Source organism: Marmota monax, unplaced genomic scaffold, assembly GCF_021218885.2.
Source record: "Marmota monax isolate L192 unplaced genomic scaffold, Marmota_monax_Labrador192_F-V1.1 WCK01_AAM20220418_F8-fsc00067, whole genome shotgun sequence".
NCBI classification, from domain to species: Eukaryota; Metazoa; Chordata; class Mammalia; order Rodentia; family Sciuridae; genus Marmota; species Marmota monax.
In genome coordinates, this window is record NW_026695065.1 from 7,810,419 (window position 1) to 7,833,790 (window position 23,372).

At 33.9% G+C, this 23,372-nt stretch overlaps 1 protein-coding gene across 11 annotated transcripts in view; it reads left to right on the forward strand.

The window, feature by feature from the left end:
• The window catches only part of Diaph2 (diaphanous related formin 2), an 867,887-nt gene that overhangs the window by 86,678 nt on the left and 757,837 nt on the right, over nucleotides 1-23,372 (forward strand). For 9 of the 11 annotated variants that reach the window (XM_046427818.2, XM_046427820.2, XM_046427822.2 and 6 more), the window contains 2 exons: nucleotides 882-986; nucleotides 6,186-6,206. In XM_046427818.2, the coding sequence (XP_046283774.1) occupies nucleotides 882-986; nucleotides 6,186-6,206 (126 nt within the window). The remainder of the gene's footprint in view (nucleotides 1-881; nucleotides 987-6,185; nucleotides 6,207-23,372) is intronic. The other 2 variants (XM_046427819.2, XM_046427830.2) reach the window with 1 other exon arrangement.

Sequence of the window (23,372 nt, forward strand, 5' to 3'; positions counted from 1 at the left end):
CCATACTGCTTTCCAGATTGCTTGCACCAGTTTGCAGTCCTACCAGCAATGTATGAGTGTGCCTTTTCCCTCACATCCTCACCAGTACTTATTGTTGTTTGTATTCTTGATAACTGCCATTCTGACTGGCATGAGATGAAATCTTAGTTTCAATTTTCATTTCTGTAATTACTAGAGATGTTTAACATTTTTCATATATTTGTTGATCGATTGTATATCTTCTTCTGAGAAGTGTCTATTCAGCTCCTTAGCCCATTTAGTGATTTTTGTTATCCCCCCCTAACTATAATTCTCTTTTTTCTTTTTTAAATCCAACAACTTATTATGAATTTTTCTTCAGGGATATGTTATGGATGCATATTCCCTCTTTGCCAGTCATATTTGCTTTCTTGGATAATAGTAATCCTAAGCAATTTGTATGTGTGTATTTGCTTTTGCTATCAAGTTAAACAAATAGCTTTGGTAGGGCAGTATAATGTATATCTATGCTCTAAACTGCCAATTTATTCTGTGGAATAGTTTAAAAATACCTTTTTCTCCCTGTTTACTGATTGACTTGGTAGTAATATAAACCTTGGGTGCATGGTAAAATTTATGCAAGGTTATGGAATCTAGAGTGAAAAATAATAGTGAAGTATCCAGAAAAAAAGAGTTTTGTTAGTTATAGCAGGAAGTATTTATTTAAGAAGTAGATTTTGTTAATATTTGTTATTATGGTATCTTAGGGTAAAAAATAATAGTGAAATATCCAGAAAAAAGAATTGTTAGTTACAGAATGACTTAATATTTTAAGACATAGACATCATTAATATTTATTCATCACTTTAGAAATGCTTAGGCAGAAATTTATCAATGCTCACAGTGAATGTTCTTTCTAACAGGAGGACATGAACCTTAATGAAGAAAAAAAAGCTCCTTTACGAAACAAAGATTTTACCACCAAGCGTGAGATGGTTGTCCAGTATATTTCTGCTACTGCCAAATCTGTAAGTAGAGAAACTTTCCTGGTACCAACAGAATGAGCTTAAGCATTATCTACTTAAAAGATGAACAAACCTCAGATGTTCAAGTTCTTGCTGCAATGTATTCAGACTATTTAGGAAACAATTTGTGTTTGATTTTTATACATTTATATATTTCAAAATGTATATATTTAAAAATGAAACTGTTCATCTTTGGAAATGAGAAGCTGTCATTATTATAAACAAGAAAGCTTAGAAAGGACAGCAGGCTCTTGAAGTAATTCAGTGAGTTTCAGGGCAGAGGCTTTGTGCAATTACTAAAAATTGACAGCATTTTGCAGGTATTTCACTTAATGTATGGATTGTTAGATAAAATTTTTGTATTTTGAGGGAGAATATAAGAAACAACATAGTCATCTTTAATTAAGTTGACATTAAAGCTACATGTCTGGTGTCTGCTTGCATGTAATTTTTAGCAATGCTTTTTAATATGCAGTGTTGTTGGCTTTTTTCATCATTTATGTAATGCAGACTGTGTAAGCTGCCTCATAATTGTTATTGTACAGCTTTGTTCAATATAAATGAAAGTGCTTAATAGGAACTTTAATCAAATCTGTGCGAGTTTCAAGACTTGAAAGTAGGTTTATTGAAAGGACTTGTTATCAATGGGAAAAACTTACTGTTTTAATAGAGTATTTTGTTTTTTTTTTCACCTCTTAAGGCACTTCCAAATTAAATCTTTGGGTTTAATTTTTTATGTAGAAACATGTATTTTTGAAAGGGCAAAATGTGTCTTTTACATGTCTATAAAGAAACAGCTTTTCATATTGAGAGATCATAAAATCAGTGGATGTGTATGTGTGTGTGTGTGAGTGTGTATATACAGTGATTTTATCTGTAGGTATATGCATATATATGCATGTAGACATGCACATTTAAAACATTCTACACTTGAAGAGTTGACAACTAAATTTCTTCATTGGAAAATTATATTCTAATATTATTTGGCTATGCTATTAATGCTATTAGCAATTACTGAATTTTGCAATTGTATTGATTCTATATTGTACTTTAAGCAAGCTAAATCTGAATGCTGAACTATTTAAACATAACGCATCGCAGCTCTGCCAGAGCAGAGCAACAGCATGTTTTTTAATTTGCTTCTGGTATCCAAGGGCAGAAATATGTTTCAAGTGATAAGTGAAATTTGCCATGAGCGTCGTTTTCAATAGAATTAGATGATGCATAGGGTTTTACTTTGAAATTCTGATGAATCTCTTCTCATTTTTGCACTCAAGTTATTGTTCACAGTAAAATGCTTTAGGAAATGCAGGGTGTACATTTAGTGTTATTTTTCAAATACCTAAAGGCAAGTATGCTAGTAAATCTATATAACTAAATCTGAATGCAAAGTACAGATAATACTATATGACTAGTCATATGATATTTTTAATGATAGGATTTTGTTAGTGTCTCTGGCTTATTTGGGTCGTTGTTTGTGTAAGTGGGACTGACGATAATGGAAATTATATATAAATGATGCTCTTCTACTTTGACCTTTTGATTAGTATCTGATCTGTATGAAGAAGTTGTTTGTATTTATTCTCATAGTTTCCTCTTCAAGTGATCAAGGAAATGCACACCTTAAGTTATATACTCATTTTTCAGATTAAAATGCAGATTTGTTAAATATTAGATGAGCTCATTCAATCTGCTTTTTTCAGAAGATGGAAATGGAATGTTCTCAAAAGACATGAAAATTTCATGTTTAAGTCACCAGCCTCAAAACCAGTACTACTGAGTATTTGTCCTTATTTGTTTCATTCAGAATAACTATGAGCACCTCATATATGCATAGCACATTCATAACAGTTCCAAGATTATATTTGTTTTTCATGGACCAAATATTATGATGGAAGAAAGCCTGTTGACAACTATGTTTTGAAGCTTTCTCACCTTGGGGAAACATTAATTAGTACTGTTTTCTGTCATTAAAACTCTGAAAATTATTTGTGTTATTTCTTTTTTAAAGGTGAGAGGGATGTGTATGTGTGTGTGTGAGTGTGTATATGTGAAAAACAATATTCTAATCCCTTGACCTTTTCATGATCAGGACAATAAAATTTGCACCAATTATTACTGAATGTATGACTGTTTTCCCACATGTAACCAGGCTTCCTTCCCATCCTGCTGTCTTTCATTAGGCTTTGGTTGTGCTTTGTATGTCTTGTACTTTTTTTACCCTTACTTTTGCATTATATTGATGTACTCATTAAAAATGTTTACTTGTTTAGGGCTGGGGATATAGCTCAGTGGTAGAGTGCTTACCTAGCATGTGTGAGGCTCTGGTTTCTATCCCTGGTATGGGGGGAAAGGTTTCCTCATTTAAAGCAAAGTTAAGGGCTAGAGTCCCTGATAGAAAAATGTTTTAGACTCAAGTGTAAAACGTGGCAATTAAAAATCAAACATAAATTGTATATTTTCCCATTTAGTCATCTGCATTAGTCCTTTGGTATGGGATCTAAAACCAAAAGAACAAAATGTGAGCTCAGTGAGAAATGTCCATTATGCTCCTTGGGTTCTTGGGTAAGGACATTAAAGAGAGATGAAGCAATATACAGAAATATAATCAAAACCTGTTTCTAAAGCAAACAAGACTCTTTTGTTGTATAATTAACTTTATTAAAATTAACATGGAATAAGAGAATATTAAGGAAATCACAAGATAATGATGTAAACCGTGACTTATTTTTTTTTCTTAATTCATAGTAGAGAAAAACCATATGAGTGTTATAGGAAAAAGTACCTTGAGTAACTCTGTAATGAGTGAACTCCAAATAGGTGGGTAGAGAAGAACCACCTGTCTGCATTTATCTCCTATGAGTTGTACTTTTTTTTTTTTTTTTTTTTTTTGTTGGTGGGAACCAAACCCAGGGGTGCTCAACCACTGAGTCACACCCCCAGCCCTTAAAAAAAAATATCTTATTTAGAGATAGGTTCTCACTAGGTTGCTTAGGGCCTTGCAAAGTTGCTGAGGCTGGCTTTGAACTCCTGCCTCAGCCTCCCGAGCCTCTGGGATTACAGGTTTGTGCCATTGGCCCATCATGAGTTGGACTCTTTGATTACTGTAGGAAGTGTGGTTATGGACTGACCTAGGCTAGCAGTATATGTGGATGATTAAGCCACAGATAACCTGGGAGACACTCTATTTTCAAAACATGAGCATGTTTTTAGAAATGGAAAACTGTGCTTTGTTAATATTGCAGAAATTGTCCTACCGATTCATAATCCTGAAACAGGCACAACATGTTGGAGATTTATAGAGGGTTTTACATATATTTAACAGCATATTTTGACACTTAGGAAAAGTTATTCACTGAAGTCTTAACATTAGTTTGCCAAATGCTAGTGACTTCATTAGAATACCAAGAATTTAGTTTATTTCTAATTTAAATCAGTCTTTGAAGTTGAGATTTTAGAATATGTGAGATTATATTTTTGAAGACATAGGAACCTTTGAGAAGAATCATTGATTTAAAAAATCTCAAATAATTTAAGAAGTGAAACCAACTGTATTCACAGATTTGCTAGACTTACTTATATAACAAGTACTTAAAAGTTGTAGTTCATCTGTATATGCGTGTGTGTATGCATTTATTATAGTTTTGCTTTTGTCATTATCAGAGACTTTCTTTCTTGGGTCATTTCCAGCTATGGTCTGGATATGATGAAACAATTAAACCCAGACATGACCAAACTAGTTTATTTTAGCTTCCCTTGGCTAATCAATCTAATCTAATGCTGTATGTGCTTTAGCTAAATGCAGTCATTTTGCAATCTAAATGAATCATTAAATGGCCCACATTGTGGTTGTTTCACTGAGTATAGACCTGCCTTAATTGTTGAGACAGGCTTGCCTTCTCTTTTTAGTCTTATGTCTGTGCTAAATAGACAAGGGACAAATACAACCTCTGTCTTTTTTGGTGGGAGGAAATAATTTAGGTCAATAGCATATCTTTCAATTCAGAAGAGTGTTAATGGCACCAAAGAGGCTTTTATTCAACTAAATAATCACTGACTGTAAATAGTCTGTTGAATGAATATTTAAGAAACATGCTTCTCCATTTGGAGATTCTTGGATTCCTCTGAAATAATTTACTTGGAAACTGTCATTATCTTTTTGCATCTTGTCATATCGTGTTTCATTTGGGATTCTTACTGGGGTTGCAATTAAATTTGATTTTTATTTTTAAAGCACTGGCTGAAAAATAGAATGCATCTTGATAATAACCGCTATCAGATTAATGGTTTTAGATTGTGGATTAGTTTTTTTGGGGACACTGCTTGATATTCAAATGTGGGAATCTGATAACAGTGATTTGATTTATATTTGGATTTTGGCATAAAATTATGTTTAGGACTGTGAGTTTACTTCTTGTTTTCTTAAACACATCTTTTCCTCTCAGATTCTCTTATCTCTTATCTAAAGCTCAATATTGAGATTTTTGGATTATTTCCTCCCAGTGAATATAAGCATTTATATTTATATATAAAATCTTCATTGTCCTCACATTATATAGAAAACTCTGATTTTATAATAGAAATTCTAGGATGACCTAGAAAACTAGAATAATAAGCAATCTTTCCTTGTAATTTTCAAGTATAAGATAAAACAATAGTATAACCCTTAAATTTATAACAGATAAAATGTTCCAATTTTCAACCTAAAGTTTACTTCTGAACTTAATGCATGACTTTAAATGTGACAGTTTGTTTTAAAACACCTTATTTTAACCTTAATAGTATACTTGTCATAACAAAGAAAGAAAAAAGGGCAATATTTGAAAATAAAATCTATTTTGTATTGATAATTTTTTTGAGGGGCTGTGAGCTGATTCCAGATTGCTATTAACTTTGCATGACTTGATATTTAGATTGTATTATAAGAGAAGCTCATTAAAATACATTCAAAAATTCTCAAAATATAATTATCCTTTATTTTGGAATCCTTATTCCATAGAGGACATATTTTTGAAATATGGTAGAAATGAATATTTATTGATTTGTTTTAACTTCTAGATCTAAAGTATTCAAAGTGTAAGTAGGGTTAACTGTTTACTAATTTACTAAACACTTCTGTGAAAAAGCTTCTGATTACTAATATTGTTGCTGTTTGTTTTTTTTTTTACACCATAACCTCTCTTCGTTGACCACTGCATGCAGATAGTTGGGAGTAAAGTTATGGTAAGTACAAAAGATGTGTTTTAACCTTAGATATAAATTTGTGCTTTGGGAAATTATGATTGTTGTTAGTATAGTATTTTATATGTTTGGTTCTTCTTTTGGCATATATTTTACCAAAGCAATGGGATTCATGTTAAGATCAGGTGATTAGGATTTATCTCTGTTTTGTTTTGGGATATGGTTTAGAATTAGAATGCTGGTATATTTTCTTAGAAGGTTTACCTTTTGTTTTTTGGAAGTACTCTTGGGTTAGTCTGTGTGAGTCTCATGAAATTGTATGTTGTACCTCAGTTTCTCAGTATGGCAGAGGAAGATTCCTAAAGTATTGGTTTATGTACATTGGAGTTCTTTTTTTTTTTTTTAATACCAGGAACTGAACTCAGGGGAACTCAATAACTGAGCCACATCCCCAGCTCTTTTTATATATTGTAAAAATTTGAGACTGGGTCTTGCTGAGTTGCTTAGGGCCTGGATAAGCTGCTGGAGGCTGGTTTTGAACTCTTCTTGATCCTCCTGCCTCAACCCTTTATCTCCCCTAGGCACTGGGATTACAGGCTTGCTCCACTGTGTCTGGCACATATAGGAATTCTTATTAGGCAATCTGAATTTGACTTTAGTATCACTGGGCATATAATGTAATGAAAATGACATTTGCCATGCAGTCAGGGGGCCTGGATGCTTGTTTTTGTTGGGTGCTATTAATCAGCTCTTTGAGTTTGGGCAAGTCATATTTATTTTGGGTTCATTTATTAAATAGATATTTTGAAATCATTTGCTTAAATTATCTACTAAGGGTTTTTTTTTTTCCTTTATTGGTTTTGTACTCAAGGTGTAGTATATTGTAGTTCTGTAATTATATGATGCACTACTATATAACAAGCTAAAATTGGCCTATATTGTGATTGAGAGCTATCTGTAATTTGCTGTCTTGATTGAGCATTCTTTTTCAAAAATTTTTTTAGTTGTCAATGGACCTTTATTTTATTTATTGATATATGGTGCTGAGAATCGAACCCAGTACCTTACACATGCTAGGCAAACACTCTGCCACTGAGCCACAACCCCAGCCTGAGTATTCTTTATTTAGAGAAAAGGATAGCAAACATTACCTTTAATATATTTGAGCACAGAGGTATCTAGAACAGTGCATGTATTAGTATCTGTTTTGCTTTTAAAAATATATTTTCTTTAATTCATGTGACATCTAGAGGGAAAAAAAGCCATCAACCTTTTGGAGTAATTTCAAAGATCAGATATTTATTTAGTTTTTTTTATGTGCCAAGAATTTTACTAGGTACATTGATTAGAAAGTTTATGTTAGATAAGACATGTTGAAATAATCAATATATTAAATTGTGCACACTACCTATAAGTGTAATAGGAATTCATAAGTGGGAGAGAGAGGGAGGGTTGGTGTAATTAAGGGAAAATTCATGCATATTTCTGGACCTAAGCTTGGTTTTCTGGAATCTTTCCTTATGAGGATTCACGGATTTGAGGATTTGGATTTCAATAGGGAGAAGCCCTCAAGATAGTAAATGTAAAGGCCTGGAAAGAGAACCACAATGTGTGTGGGGGTAGGAAAGAGGGAAATGAGATGAGGTTGACTTTGACTTTGTTAGAATGTATATTAGAAGGATTTATAAAACCAAGTTGAAAGAGGGTCTGGAAGTTCAGGAAGAATATAAAAAAAATTAGTTTGGGCAAGGAGTGATAGAATATAAACAGGATTTAAGAAACATACATTTGATAGGTATTTAGGTTAGATAAGGATAAAGGTTCTCAAACCTGACAGTGCATGAAAATGCAAATGTACCCCCCTCCCATCCCAATCCAGGATTGTGATTCCTGAGGTCTGGGAAGTAGCCAAGAAATTTGCATTTTTATCTAGCACCACAGGAGATTCAGTTAAGGGAGCTTGAGGAGCACACATTGTGAAATATAGTCATGCACCAAATAACCTTTTGGGGGTGGAGATGCTGTTTCCTTAAGATGGACCTGAAAAATTCCTATCAATTAGCATTTCACTATATATTTAGCTTTGTTTAAATACACAAGTTCTTAACACTGAATTTCAGTGGCCTACAGGATTAAGTATGGTAAAGTGGTGCAGTTTTATAGCCTATGAGCTGAAGGGGGAAGGGCAGGATGGAACAGCCCAGGACACACTAACAACTTTTACAACTCAATGAAGGGAGGGCCAATTCCTGGGACTGGTTACATTAGCAACAGGTTGGGGGTGGGGGTGGGGGTGCTGGTTATCTTGATTCGGTGGAGGAAGGGCTCTGAAAGCATTTCAGTCCCTCTGGGGGCAGTCTCCAACTTCCCAGACTCATTCAAATTGGCCTCCTTGATCTGACCTGACTCAATTTACCCATCTTTACAGATTGCCTGTCTAACTCTGGCTTCAATAGGACTATGTCAGAAGCCAGTGAAATATTAGAGATTCCTTCATATCCAATCAGTTATTAAATTCTGTTGATGATTTTTCCTAATTAACTCTCAATTTGTTACCTAAAGCTTGTTCTTTGTCCTCGATGCCAATTCAATAAAAAAGGACACATTTAAAAAAATATTTTTTTAGTTGCAGATGGACCTGTATTTTATTTATTTATATGTGGTGCTGAGAATTGAACCCAGTGCCTCACACATGTTAGGTAAGCATTCTGCCAGTGAGCTACAAGTATCCCAGCCTCCAAAGGGCAGATTTTTGAGAACTTGGAGAAAGAAGGTTTATTGCTTTGCTAGCAAAGGAGAAACACAGGGGACTTCAGCTCTAGAGGCTGTGATTCTGCCAATCCCTGAGAACAGGGGTTTTTAGAGAAGTGATTCATTCCAGGTGTTTCCTCTTCTTATGGCTGAATAAACTGTTGTATATATATATGCCATATTTTCCTTATCCACTCGTCTATCAATGGACACCTAGTTTGGTTCTATAACTTGGCTATTGTAAATTGTGCTGCTATTAATATGGGTATGCATGTAACTTTGTAATATGCTGACCTTAATTCATTTGGTTAAATACTGAGGAGTAAAGTAACTAGATCATATTGTGGTTCCATTCCTAGTCTTTTGAGGAGCTTCCATACTGATTTTCATGATGGCTGTACAAATTTATATTTTTCACCAACAGTGTATGAGTTCCTTTCCCCCCACATCCTTGCCAGTATTTATTATTGTTTGTATTCTTGGTGCTTTCCATTCTAAATTGAGTGAGGTGGAATCTGACTTTAATTTTGATTTATATTTCCCAGATTGCTAGAGATGTTGAGCATTTTTCATATAATTGTTGGCCAAGCACATGATGTTTGAATAGACCTCAAAGAAATTGGAGAGATCCATATAAATATTGAAGGGAAAGCTATGCAGAAAGAGAATGTCAAGTGCAAAGGCCATCATTTTAGGAGAGAGATGCCAAGAGTTGTGACTTTAATAGTCAGTGAAGCAGCTTAGAAAGACCTCATAGTTTTGAGCTATGGAATGACAACCTCTGATGTATATTTGGAGGAACATAAATGTGACAGTGGAAATTAGAGAGATTAGAGATGAGAGCAGGGAGATCGAACTAGGGGTTGTTGCAGTAATAAGTAATAAGACCCTGAACTGGAGGGTGGAAATATAATGACCATGCCATTAGGAACTAAATGGAGGGGGGAGAGAGGGAGAGAGGAAGAGAAAAAGGAATATATCAGCCTCAACAAATGATTAGAAAGGGCAGAAGAGATATGTGAGTCAATAATGATGAGATGATGAGTTCAGTTACATACGTAAATCAAGGAGAAATGAGTAAGATCACAAAAGCAGGAATGAAGTTTCACCATGCAATAACATTTTTCTAGCATCAACAATGTAATTATCTTGTTTCAGATAAGACTTTTGATATTTTAAATATTCTTTGTGCTATTTAATATTTTAAATTTACCTTTGATGAAAATGTTGGTTATCATTCGAATACCTTTTTCCCATTTGTAGAGGGAAGCCTGAACATCTTTACCAGGTAATCAAGGCTACATGCACATCTAGATGACTCAGTGAAGAGCTAAACATTTTGGTAGCCTGTGGTACTGTTTGTGAGATACAACTTCTTAATTAAAAGTCATATTTGTGGGGCTGGGATTGTGGCTCAGCAGTAGAGCACTAGCCTAGCATGTGTAAGGCCCTGGGTTCGATCCTCAGCACCACATAAAATAAATAAAATAAAGATATTGTGTCCAACTACAACTAAAAAATAAATATTAAAAAAAGTCATAGTTGTAGTTTTTGCAGTATTTCTAAATATCCCCATCATAGTGAAGGTTTAGTAAAAATGTCTGTTCATATACCCTAAATGAAGCATGAGACTATTAAGGGACCACTATTAAGGGACCTTTTTCTCAAAATAGAGCCACGTGGGTTTGTTTCCCCAGGCTGATGAAGAAGGTAATACCAAGAGAAAGTTCTTGTTAAAAGTATAAAGTTCTGGTCAGGTTCAAAGTAAAAAATTTAAAATACTATTGATACATTCTTACCATAAGCTTCCTAGTAATAGTAATATTCATAAAATACTACTGTGCATTTTTGTGGGCTGTTTAGCTGTTCCTACATGATTAAATTGAAGTTTTAATAGCTTATTAATAGAGTAGTTTCTTAATGAGTACCTCATATAATATTACATTTGTGTCAGGCCAATTATTTGAATATATTCTGCAAAACAAAATTAAATTTTATTTTGCTTTTTTGTTTTTCTTTTCATAATTGTGTAGTCCAGAAGGGGGAGACAAAACATTGATTATTGGAGTTTGAAGTAGTTACTTCATGATGATAAAACATTGCTTTCTTGGTCTCCAACTTGATTGTTTTTTTTTTTTTTCTTTCTTCTTATGAGTTTAGAAATTATGGGATAGTTGCTACTGTAAAATGTTTAGTTTTATGGTAGTGAGCATTTTGTTAAAAATCTAAATTCAATCAGAATGAAAATAATCAATGCCATTATTTTTAACTAGTATATATAAAGTAGAAAAACTCATTCGGTAATCAGATGAAAATAAGACCTGAGACTACTTAATGATGGTATATAATAAGTGATCTTTTAAAAATAGCACAAACTCTATTAAAGTACCAATTTCGGTCCTTTCTAATTTCAGATTCCTTATATGCAATGAGTAGCTATTTTCTCATTTCCTGATGTTTTAACACTTTAAGTTGGCTTGTGTATTATACATTGTTTTGGATAAGGGTATTTGCATATGTTTTGAAAGCTTTTATTACTTAAATGTGCATTCTTTCTTAGAATAATTTCTTAATGGCTCCTTATCCCCTAGTACATTGTCATTATATTGTTATGCCACCTTAAAAATTGTTTAAGTAATACAAAAACAATGTAGATGATGAAATATTAGCAAGTCATCTCACCTCTGGCATTTGAAAGCCTCTAAAAAGCAGCATGAACACCTATGTTATATTTAGACATATGCTTTGTACATTGATAATATTTATGAGAATGGGATAGTTTGTTTTAAAATATTTCGATATTAGAAACAAAAAGATATACTTTTCTCATAGGATTCTGTGTTGAAAGTTTATTAGCTGTGTATCTTGGTTGTGATCATGTTAGAAATTTCTTTTTTTAAAAAATATTTATTTTTTAGTTATAATTGGACACAATACCTTTATGTAGTGCCGAGGATCAAACCCAGGATCTTGCACATGTGAGTCGAGTGCTCTACCACTGAGCCACAACCCCAGTCCCCATGTTAGAGATTTCTATTGAGCATTTCTTGGTGTGTACAATTGGATAAAAGAATAGATTTAAAATAAGATGCTTGATATAAGACATATAAAACTAGTATAGAGATTATTCAAATTGTGTTGGTCTATTTTTCTTTTTTTAAAATATTTATTTTTTAGTTGTAGTTGGACATAATACCTTTATTTTATTTATTTATTTTTATGTGGTGCTGATGATTGAACCCAGGGCCTCACACGTGCTAGACAAGCGCTCTATTGCTGAGCCACAAGCCCAGCCCAGTCTATTTTATTTTTTAACTATGTAAAAATTTTGATCAGCTACATAGCATGAGGTAATTGTATGATAAGTGTTGTTTTCCTGTGGTTTTTTTTTTTTTTTGGTGGGGAGTATGCCAGGGATTGAACTCAGAGGCACTCAACCACTGAGCTAGATCCCCAGCTGTATTTTGTATTTTATTTAGAGACAGGGTCTTACTGAGTTGCTTATTTCCTCACTTTTGCTGAGGCTGGCTTTGAACTCATTGATCCTCCTTCCTCAGCCTTCTGAGCCACTGGGATTACAGGTGTGTTCTACTGCACCCAGCTTGTGTGTTTGTTTTTGTTGTGAAACTATACAATCTCTAAGCTATGAATCCTTTAAAGACTCTGTGTAAAAATTGCTGTTACTATTATAAAACTTAAAGTGGGAGGACATAAAGATATTTTTTCTGAGATGATACTTTCTTGATCCTAGTTTTGCCAGCAGGAGAAAATGTGGAAGCAATCAGGTTAATGTTTAAAAGCTAACTTAACTTATGTATAGCAAAATTGTCCTTTTTCTCACATATTTGATTTCATTTCCTATTTTAGTTAATCAGTTTTCTTTTATCTGTTTGAACCAAAGTTAGCTCTTTTGAATGATATAAGGGCATGGTAAGTGCTTTAGGGTGTTTAAAGCCCTTTCACATACTTTCTGACTTAAGCAACAATTTTGTGTGTGTGTGTGTGTGTCTGTGTGTGTTCTTGTGTGTGCGTGCATGTTTATTTCTGTGGGTTTGTACACCATTTTTTTTCAGGAAGACATTACCCTTATCCCCCAATTCCTGGAGGCTGGTTAGAAAGGGTCTGACCTTGTCCTTTGGATATTTTTTTTTAATGGCAGATAATTATATGAATAGTAGATACTGGCCAAGGTATATTCATAATTTGAATTAGTATCCAGTTTAGATTCTTGTATGAAATGCTTTGTGCGTCTCTGGCTCTAAATGGTCACATGACTAGTTTCATTAAGCATATATTTTTTTAAACTGGTGTCACCACAATTCAGATACTATGATTACTATATTAATTGCATGTGCTACTATAGTTGCAATCACAGTTACCTGTATCAGTACAGTATAGAAACTAAAAATGAATTTTAGCATCATCAGTGGAAGATATTAGAAGCTGTCTGGATTCAGTTTTATGCTGATTTGTTTATAAATTTCTACTAACCTGTCATATCATTTTTTCCTTCAATGAACTTGTGATTTAAGGAGAAAGTGACTACTTATGCATTGTGATTCTTGTGCTTTGACATCAGTAACTACTTTGTGTACTATAGATAAATCATTTATGTTTATTGATAATGATGATTTTTTGGGCAGTTTTTTTTGGTCATGCATTCATTGAGCTGTTTTATAAAACAATTAGTTTCTGTGTCCTAGTTTTACTATGTATGTGTACACGCGTCTCTATTTATTCATCTATGTGTCCATCCTCCCAAAGTGAAATGAGCTAAAATAGGTTTTTTCCATGTTAGAAAGCTGAGAAGTATTATAAAAAAAGATACCCTTTCCCCAAATTAGTTCAGATTTTCTTACTGAGTGGAGTGCCTTTGGTTGGTATAAGAAAAAGTGTATGTTATGGGCTGAATTGTGTCCCCCCCCCCCCATTCTGATTGTTGAACACCTAATGCCCAGTCCCCCAGAATAGGACAGTATTTGGAGATAGGGTCTTTAAAGAGTTAAATTAAAATGAGGCTGTTAGGATGTGCCTAATCCAATCTAACTAGTGTCCTGATAAGAAGAGGAAATTTGGACTCAAAACATAAAGAAAGTGGCCTTATGCAGTCAAGGAGAGAGACCTTAGAAGAAACCAAACTTGCTTACATCTTTTATGTTGGACTTTTAGCCCTGAAGGACTATGAAAAACTGTGTTTCTGCTGTTCAGGCTACTCAATCTATGGTATTTTGTTATGGCAGCCCTAGCAAACAAATTTATAGTATTCGTTTTATTTTATTTAATACTTAAAAATAGCTAACTTTTAGAGAATACTATGTACCAGGAACTGTGCTAACCAGGCTCCATATAAAAAACTAATATAATTCTGATGACAATTATTACTGCTATTTTATAGATGAGAAAAGTGGAGTTTAGAAAAGCAAGTACATTGTCTAGGGTTGTGCAGTAAGTAAGTGGAAGGGGTGGGATTTGAATCCAGTCAGAAAGAATTCAGAGCTTGTCCTCTTACCAATACCTAAGTAAGATTCGGTGGATTTCAGGCAGTTGTGGATAATGATCCACATCATGTGTGCCTACCCTCTCTATCACTGTTAATATTTTGTCCTTTCCCATGTGCCAATAGGTGATTCTTATTTTCTGCCACCTAGAGAATACTCACAGTCATACATACAACACCTTGAGAGCCCTGCCCATGGAAAAGCTGTTGTATCACACATAGTGAAATTCCTCTCTGCTCATGTTCCTCTCGGTAAAAAATGACTGAGCAGAAATTATCTTTGTGTTTCTGTAGCAGGTATTTGCAAAGAGGTAACATCAGTGCAGATAAACATGATATAGTTTAATGATACAGTGAGGAAAAAGATACTGCCACCTTAGGAACCAAAGAACAATATTAGAAATAATTCAATTTTTAGCAATATTGTGTAATTTTTCCTTAGTTGTATGTCTAAAGTAGATTAAACATGTGCCTCTTTGAGTTTTATACCATCCATGTTCACCTTTCCTATGCACTCTTGCCTTTTATAATTAATTTCAGTTAAATATTAGTTTTGTTTAATACTGTGTAATTAAAATGCTTATAAGCTCTCAGAGGGCAAGGACCATGTCTTAATATACCATAGACATTTTAAGATACACTAAGCTATAACAGCAATAAAATAATTAAACATCCTTTTCTTCAGTCTCTACACATTGACAACTCCTATGACACTGAACTATATATAAACTAAAATCAGAAACTGTTAGTTATTTCATAATGCTTCTCAAAAGTAGAGTCCTCTTCCTTTGGAAATTCAGTCCAGCCTCTCAAGATCTTTTCAAGAATAAAACTGAATTTTTTTCTACTGCAATTTAGGTTCCTTTCCCCTTGATAGGCTTTCTACTGGGGACTGTTGTTCATTATTGCCCATGAAGTTTCTGTCAGAGTACTTGTAAGTTTAAGTGGCCCCTTAGCTGCTGTCTCATACTTTCTTTATCTTTTCTAGCTATTGCGGTCTACTTTCTAATTGCTTTTAGACTTTCTATAGTTTGGCGCCTCAGAACTGTAAATGCTACTTGATAACATACCCAATCTAAATGTTCTTATTGTGTGTGTGTGTGTGTGTCTCCTCAGTTTTCGTGGTGGTGCCATTTTTATTGATGATGACTGTGACTTTTGTGTATAGATGTGACTAACAAATACTGAGAATCCCACCCCACCTTCTTTTCCAAAAACTATCTAGGGAACTCCAAAAATAGCTGTTCATCATACCAGCTAGAAATATCCTGAATGTTCACCTGCACTTTGTTTCCAATTGTGTTTGGTCACAGTTTGGTGAACAAAGTGAATCTCTTACACATGAAAAAACACACGTGAAATGGATACTTAAATATAAGTTAGAAAACAGTGAAATTTATATAATTTGGACTTTGAAGGCCTGGTGTTTGGATTGAGGCTCCCTTTCTCCCCTCTCTCTCTTCTTCTTCTACTTTTTCTCCTTTTCTTCTTGAGACAGTGTCTCACTTCATTGCCCAGTTGGCTTGGAACTTAATATTCTCCTAGCCCGACGAATAGCTGGGATTATAAGCATGCACCACTGCACCTTGCTTGGGCTCCATCTCTTAACGGTTGAGTGATTTGGGGTAAAACACTCGAACTTCCTTTAGCCCAAGTCTCTGTCTGTATTTACTGTCATCCTAATAGAGTTATGAAGCACTTTATAAACTGTAAAACACACCATGTTTAAATCATTATAGTAACATTCACTTAAATAAATGATCTTCATCATGGTTCCTAATACACATTTTGGAAGAATGTGTTGAACTACAGCTACTGCTAGCTTATAATGCAGTCGTACATTCATTCCTTCATTACTCAGTGTTAGCTTAGAAGATGGATATGGTTATAACCTTTATGAAAGCTCAGGTTTTCTAAGGTGGCTCCTGGGCTACAGACTGCCTTTAGAGTCACCGTCTTTAGGAAAAGGCACAAACATTGGTGAGCCTTATCCCTAATCTTCCAACTACATGTTAAAATACCTGCATTTTAAACTGAACAGTTGTAGTATCCATTTCCTTTTTCATGTGAAGTCTGGATTTCTAATGAATGCTTAATATACTGTATAAATTAGGGTTTTGACAACTATTTCTAAAGATAAAATCATATGAACTCAGAAAGGGGAAGGTTTCTGGAATACTACTTTGAGATTTGGGGTGGTAGTAAAGAATTGCCGCCCTTTCTGGTAATATTAAATGTTTAAATACAAAAAGTCACATCTCCTTTAAATATATGGTTTAAAGCAAGTCCTTTTCAATTTTACTATCCTCATTATAAGACTAGTACAATCCACTTCTGAAAATCAGATAATGGAAGTAAGGGAAATGGATTTATAAAAGACAATTACTCCTACTCTTATATTTCTTATGTAAACCACTATTAATAATTTCATACATTTATATCCAATCAATTATTTCTGCTGCACACTTAGAATTTTAGAATAGTTCCTACCAGTTTTTAGAGATCTATTTTCCTTTCAGAAATTAATCTCTGTTTTAGGATGAGGTAAACTGATATAGATAATTTTGGTAGATTATATAGTTGATTACTACAACGTATTATTTTAATAAACTCTAGCACCCTTACTTCCTTTAATTATAGTCTGGTTCCTGACAACTCTAGAAGCATTTTAATTCTTCAAATAGTTGTGGCATGATTTTATCTTTAGAAATGTTTGGGTTTATGAACAGTTTGTAATGTGCTTTCCTGGTTAGCTTTAAAAACTTGGGGAGGAATGTCCATGATTTTTCCTATTATTGGATTAAAAAAATAATACACAAATTGCTATCAAGATGTAAGACAACACTAAAGCTCCACTTTCTCAGATGGGTAACTATAACAATAATTTTTTCATACTTATGATATATGAATAATTTGGTGAAAAATATACAGGTGTTAAATGCATAAGTAGTAGCAGGAAATGTACCAATGTGTCTCATGAAATTTTGTGAATCCCTATTCATTATTTTTGGGGGGCGCTGTTGAATTGCTATTGCAAATGAAGCAATATTTTCATTTGGAAAAATTACTTGTATTAAACAGATGACTAGGCTGAAATAGCTGCTAAAACAATTTCATGCTTTTGTTTTTAATGTAGTCCAATTATGAAATGTCACATCAGATTGTATGTGAGTACACAAGTGCATAATTTTATTTCTGAGTTATCATGTTTCAAGAAGTTGATTAAAATCACCCAAAATATTTTCTAAGCTTTTTTGTATATAACAAATTAACCATTTTAAATGAGTTAAAACAAGATTGAACTTTTGGCAGTTAATACCTTTATTAAAGGAATTGACAAGTTATAGTTATTCATTTTGTCCTTTTTCTTTATACATATGTTAGAAAATGCCATATTTTATTATAAAATCTTATCTGCCAGGGGCTGGGATTGTGGCTCAGAGGTAGAGCGCTCATGTAGCATGCATGAGGCACTGGGTTCAATCCTCAGCACCACATGAATATAAAAATAAAGACATTGTGTCCACCTATAACTAAAAAATTAATAAAAATATCTTATCTACCTATCGAATTAGAATGCTTTTAGCAATCTTCGTTTTCAGGGGTCCACTTCTGTTTAAAAAGTTATGATGCTGTATATTTCTTTGTTATCAATCGTGAATACCTCCAAATATGTTTCTGGAAAAAAAAAACATTTATGGTGCCTGCCTAGACTAATGTTGGTGCCAGTGTTTGATCATCCAGAATAGAGCTTTTTCAAATTATATTCTTTTCTAGCTCTTCATCCTAGGATTTTATAGAGGTGCTTCATAAGCTTTGCAAATGTCTCCCGTCCTCAGGTCTGTTTAAAAAGAGAGCTCTACTTATTTAAAGAGGTTACAAAACTAAAATCCAAGTTCAAAGTTCTCCTAATGAATAGTTTATAAGACTAGATAAATTCATTATTGTATACAACTCAGAATGTAGCTTCTCTTCACTTTTTTAAGGCTGAAGTATCTTAAGATTGCAAGATATGCTATATTAAAATTCTTAACATTTCTAGATTCTTATTTGTGAAAATCTTGACTTTCTTCATATCCTACAACTAAAGCAAAATATGTAAATCATTTAGCTGTTTTGTTTAATAGGACTTGTAGCTCTTGTTTGGTGTTAGATGTTTCTATTTGCCCAAATAGTTTTACTGTTTTTGATTGACTTACAAAATCAATTCCTACTAATGGAATACTACTTTAATATGCCTGAAAAATGATTAAGGGAAGAAAGCTTTTTTTTTTTTTTTTTTTTTTTTTTTTAAATTGGAAGAAAGCTTTTAAACCACTGATCTTAGAGAAAATATCTATTTCAGTATGTGAATTTAGTGTATCCATTATTTAAAGTGTGTGTGTTTGTGTGTGTGTGTGTGTGTGTGTGTGAGAGAGAGAGAGAGAGAGAGAGAGAGAGAGAGAGAGAGAGAGACTTTTAAATGAGTTTGTATTCCTATCGTGGGACACTGAGTCAGAATTTTAAAATTAGCTCTCCTTGATCTTTATAAAATAAGATAAATGGTGGAACTTAAGATTTCTTGTGCTGCTCTTATGTAAAAAAAAAAAAAAAAGAAAATTTTAGTGGTCTGGATTGAGGCATCATGAAAAGCAGGTACACTTAGCTATAAATCTTTGTGGCTAAAGTTTAGATTATGGCAAGTGGCCAAGTAGCTTTTAGGAGAGTAGCAATATCATGACCTTTACATATTTCAGATCTGTCATTGGAGTTTATATTGTCTGTAAAATCAAAGTAAATTTTATCCAAAACTCTTGTAGTCCTTCTTAATCTGAACCATACGGATTGTGTTAGTCAGTTTTTGGTCACTGTGACAAATACTTAAGAAAAATCAATTTAGAGGAGGAAATATTTATTTTGCCTAAGAAATTCAGAAGCTTTAGTCCATGATCAACAGACTTCATTTCTTTGTGTCTGAGGTTAGGGAAAAGGTATGGTAGAATAAGGCCACTCAGCTGGTGTTAGCCAGGAAGGTGGGTGAAAGGGCAAGAAACAAGATATAGTCCCCAAGAGCACACCCGCAGTGACCTACTTTCTCTATCCATGCCCTGCCTACCTATACCACAACCTTCCAGTAGTACATTCAGCTATCAGTGGACTAATCCACTGATGAGATCAGAGCTTTCATCTAATCCCAAAAGCCTTATCTCTGAACATTCCTGCATTGGTGTCCAAGCCTTCAACATTAGTCTTTGGGAGACATTTCACACGTAAACCATAGCAGAGATGGAACATTTCTCTCCAACACAACCATTTTCCTTCTGACAGTGTTCTCCGAATTACCATTACCAAATTGAACTGTCCATTTTGTATCTGTATCTTGATTTCTGCCCTTTTGATTGGTTTGCTTTGCATAATTATGATAAAGCATTTCTGAAGTTTAATTATATAAGCATTACTTGGTTTCTTTTAGGGCAAAAATAACTTTTCATGCACATTTTCCAATTTTCAACACTATTCTTTGCATCTACAATTAAATTATTTCCTTGAAATATTATATCACATACAGAAAAAGAAAATGACTATATAAACATTTTATAAGTAGAACATGAGATAATTTCCTTATGTGGGGAACAATAATACATGAATTCTTTAAGGTCTTGTTTATAATTTATGCAAAAGAATACTTCAGGTAAAGTAGTATATTGGATAATTGTTAGGGAGAAATAGACTGAACTAAAGATGTCTTAAAACACATTTATAAAACAGGCTTACATTTTATGAAATAAAATTATATACTATCAAAAGTAGAGATATAAAAATGATCATATAGGGATTTTAAATGTATGTAAATTTCCCCAGTTTCAAAGGTGTGAATCTATTCAAAAGTGAACTGTCATTTTACGCTATATAAGCCCCACTGTATTTCCTCAGTATTTTTTGTGTTATTTATTTATTTAGAAATTTCTTAGGTGTGCTAGGGTTGGATCAGGCCACAAAAGGGGACAAAAGTTCCCTGGAGATTCAAGTTTACTTGGGATTGTTTTAGAGTAGACCACTGACACATGTGTTTGTTTGTTTGGTTTCAGTTCCTTCACTCTAAGGGAGGTGGTGGTGGTGATAGGGTAACATTTTCTAGTTTTAAATATATCTTTATAAATTGAGCATTTTACTTGATTAAAATGTACTTGCATTAGCCTCTCCTATTTTGTTTCCCCCATAAGGCACTAGTTAGTATTAAGTGACCAATGCATAAAATCAGACCACACTGAAATCTTAGTAAGCCAAGGGTAAATCTTTTTGATACTGCTAAAACAACCAGAATAGATACCACTCCACAGTAAAGAATGGGGTGAGGATTTACTGAGAAAGAGAGAAAAGCTCTGAAAATCTGAACAGTGACTAAAATAGAAGAAGACGGGGAGAGAAGGAGGAAGGGAGGAAGAAAGAACGAACATGAACACCAGCCAGAGCCAAGGAACATTCAGGAATTACCTTTTTACATTAAGTCATTTTACATTAAGTCATTGGTTTAAAGACAAGAAAAAGGCAAATTCTGACTTTGGAAACCTAGCCTTCTTGGACACATGCTAAAAAGAAAAAACAAATGAAGAAGGGAGAGAAGAGTGGAAGAGATCAGTGGTAACATTCATAGCAGTCGCTTGCAGATATTAAAACTGTTAGTAACAGATACAAACTAGAGGTGGTGGTTATTATTTTCTAGTGGTCTTTAGAATTAGTAGTTGAGATAGTTGGATGGAGAAGAATGTAGTAAAGATAGATAGAAGATCTCTGTATATTAGCAGTTCAAGGGTAAAAAGATTGACAAGGAAAAGTCACAAGGTATTACCTCTGTGGAGTCAGCTGCAGATAGGAATGTCACCAGTTTGAGAAACCTCCTCTTCCTCCTCTCAGCTTTGATTCTGAGGACAAACAGTTTTAACTGGAGAAACTTCCCTCCCTTCCCTTTATTGGAATCATTCCTGTATTTTGTGTGCTTTAAGACTGTATGAAAAAGAAACAACTACTGGTGTCTTAATAATATGATATTGGGTGATTGTAGAACCTGTGACACACATTGGTCAGTCATTTGGCCCTAGTAACCATCTTTTTGCATCTGAATTATTCCAGTCATATCTTGAGCATATTATAACATGTTCAGATCACTAGCAAGTATAATAATATATTGTAGACAGAGACATGTTTCAACCTAACACCTTAAAATAGATGTGTTGGAATGGAAACTTTCATCTCCTTAGAATATTTTTTTCCTAAAATGTCTCGTTTCCTACTGATTCTAGGTAGGGAGGTATTTGGCTTTGCTGATCTGCTTCCTGGCTGTTGGGGATTTTAATATTCCATATAAGTGCACCAGTTTTCTTTCCAAATAAGGACACAGAGATTACATAATTATAAATATAAGATTCATGTTGCTAAAGTAATGCAAGAGGATGAGCGTATCTTTGAGTAAGCTGCTTATTTTTATTAAAATAGGAAGATTCATATTATAACCTCATCTAATTTATTTGTTTATTGTCCCCTAGTTGGAATCAAGGACCATATTCTGGCCTTTGATTTCTTGTAAATTAGTGATATTGATTAAATTGTAATGCAGTCCTTTTAACTTTGGTATTTTACAAGGAGATTCCTCCATCCACTAAAACGTTTCTGAAACAAAAACAGTAAGCACTAGTATAACTATAAGCATCCATAATTAAATGGGTAAGATGAAGTTCATTTTCATGACTAGTAGAGTTTTAAAAAGTTGTGTAGTTTGAATAAATTAAAGCAGAGGAGATCATATACCAAACCAATTTAAACATATCTTGCCTTTCTGATATATCTACATTATGTATAGGACTTGCTTAATTAGAAAGATGTGTTGGAATCATGGCCCGTGAGTTTGGAGAACAGTGAGGGGCATCAGGGCCTGGATGATAAAGCTGGACTTGAGTAGAATCAAGATTATCTAACTGTCTAGATATTGAATTTTTGTGGAATAAATCATCAGTGCAGAATAGAGACTTTGGAAATGTTAGCTGGACCTCAAGTACAATTGAGGAGAGTAGCCATTTCTTTAAGGTTGGCTAAATCATCACCAGATGATCTTAGATATGATTAGCAGCAGTGGTTAAGAATGTAACCTTTGGAGTCTAACTGGACCTGAAACCTGAGAGGCTGTGTAATCTTGGTTTTCTCATTTGTAAAATGAGATGATAAAAAAGAGCCTCTACTTCCAAGGTATGTGGAGAAAATTAAATGTCAGTCATTGCCACTGTTGTTCCTAGAAGAGGCAAGAGATTTGGTTTTGGATACCAAAAAATGGAGTTGTTTTGTAGAAATAGTTCAAATGTTAAGTGGAAATATCTGCCAAGCTGTTGGAGAAATTAAACAGAAATTAGGTAAAAGGGACAGAAAAAGTTTTTGTAGGTCAGTGTCTTAGTCTATTTGTGCTGCTATAAGAGAATATCTGAGATTGGGTAATTTATAAAGAACAGAAATTTAGCTGCTCACAGATATGGAGGTGGCATCTGGTATGGGACTTTCTTGATGCCTCTTCCAGAGGGGAGGAACGCAGTGTCCTAACATGGTAGAAGGCAGAAGGGCAAAGCGGGGGAAAAAAAAAAGGCCAAAGTTGTCCTTTTATAACAGCAGTAATCCCTCTCAAGAAGGCTCTGCCAAGGGTTCCACCTCCAAAAATGACCATAACGACAATCAGATTTCAACATCGGTTTCAGAGGAGTCAGAGTTTCAAATTATAGCATTCCTCATATAGGAGTCATAATCCAAACCATAGAGAACTTGGGACTTCCTGAGGGAATTTAGAGGAGACAGAATAAAGGGTCCAGGAGTGTATATCAGGGATTATTCACATTTAGAGAGCAGAAAGATGAACTGAAGCTAGTGGAACAAATAGGGCTGACGAGGAGCATGGCTTTGAGGACCAAAGCAAAAAGGAGGTGAGCAAAGTGAAGTGAAGA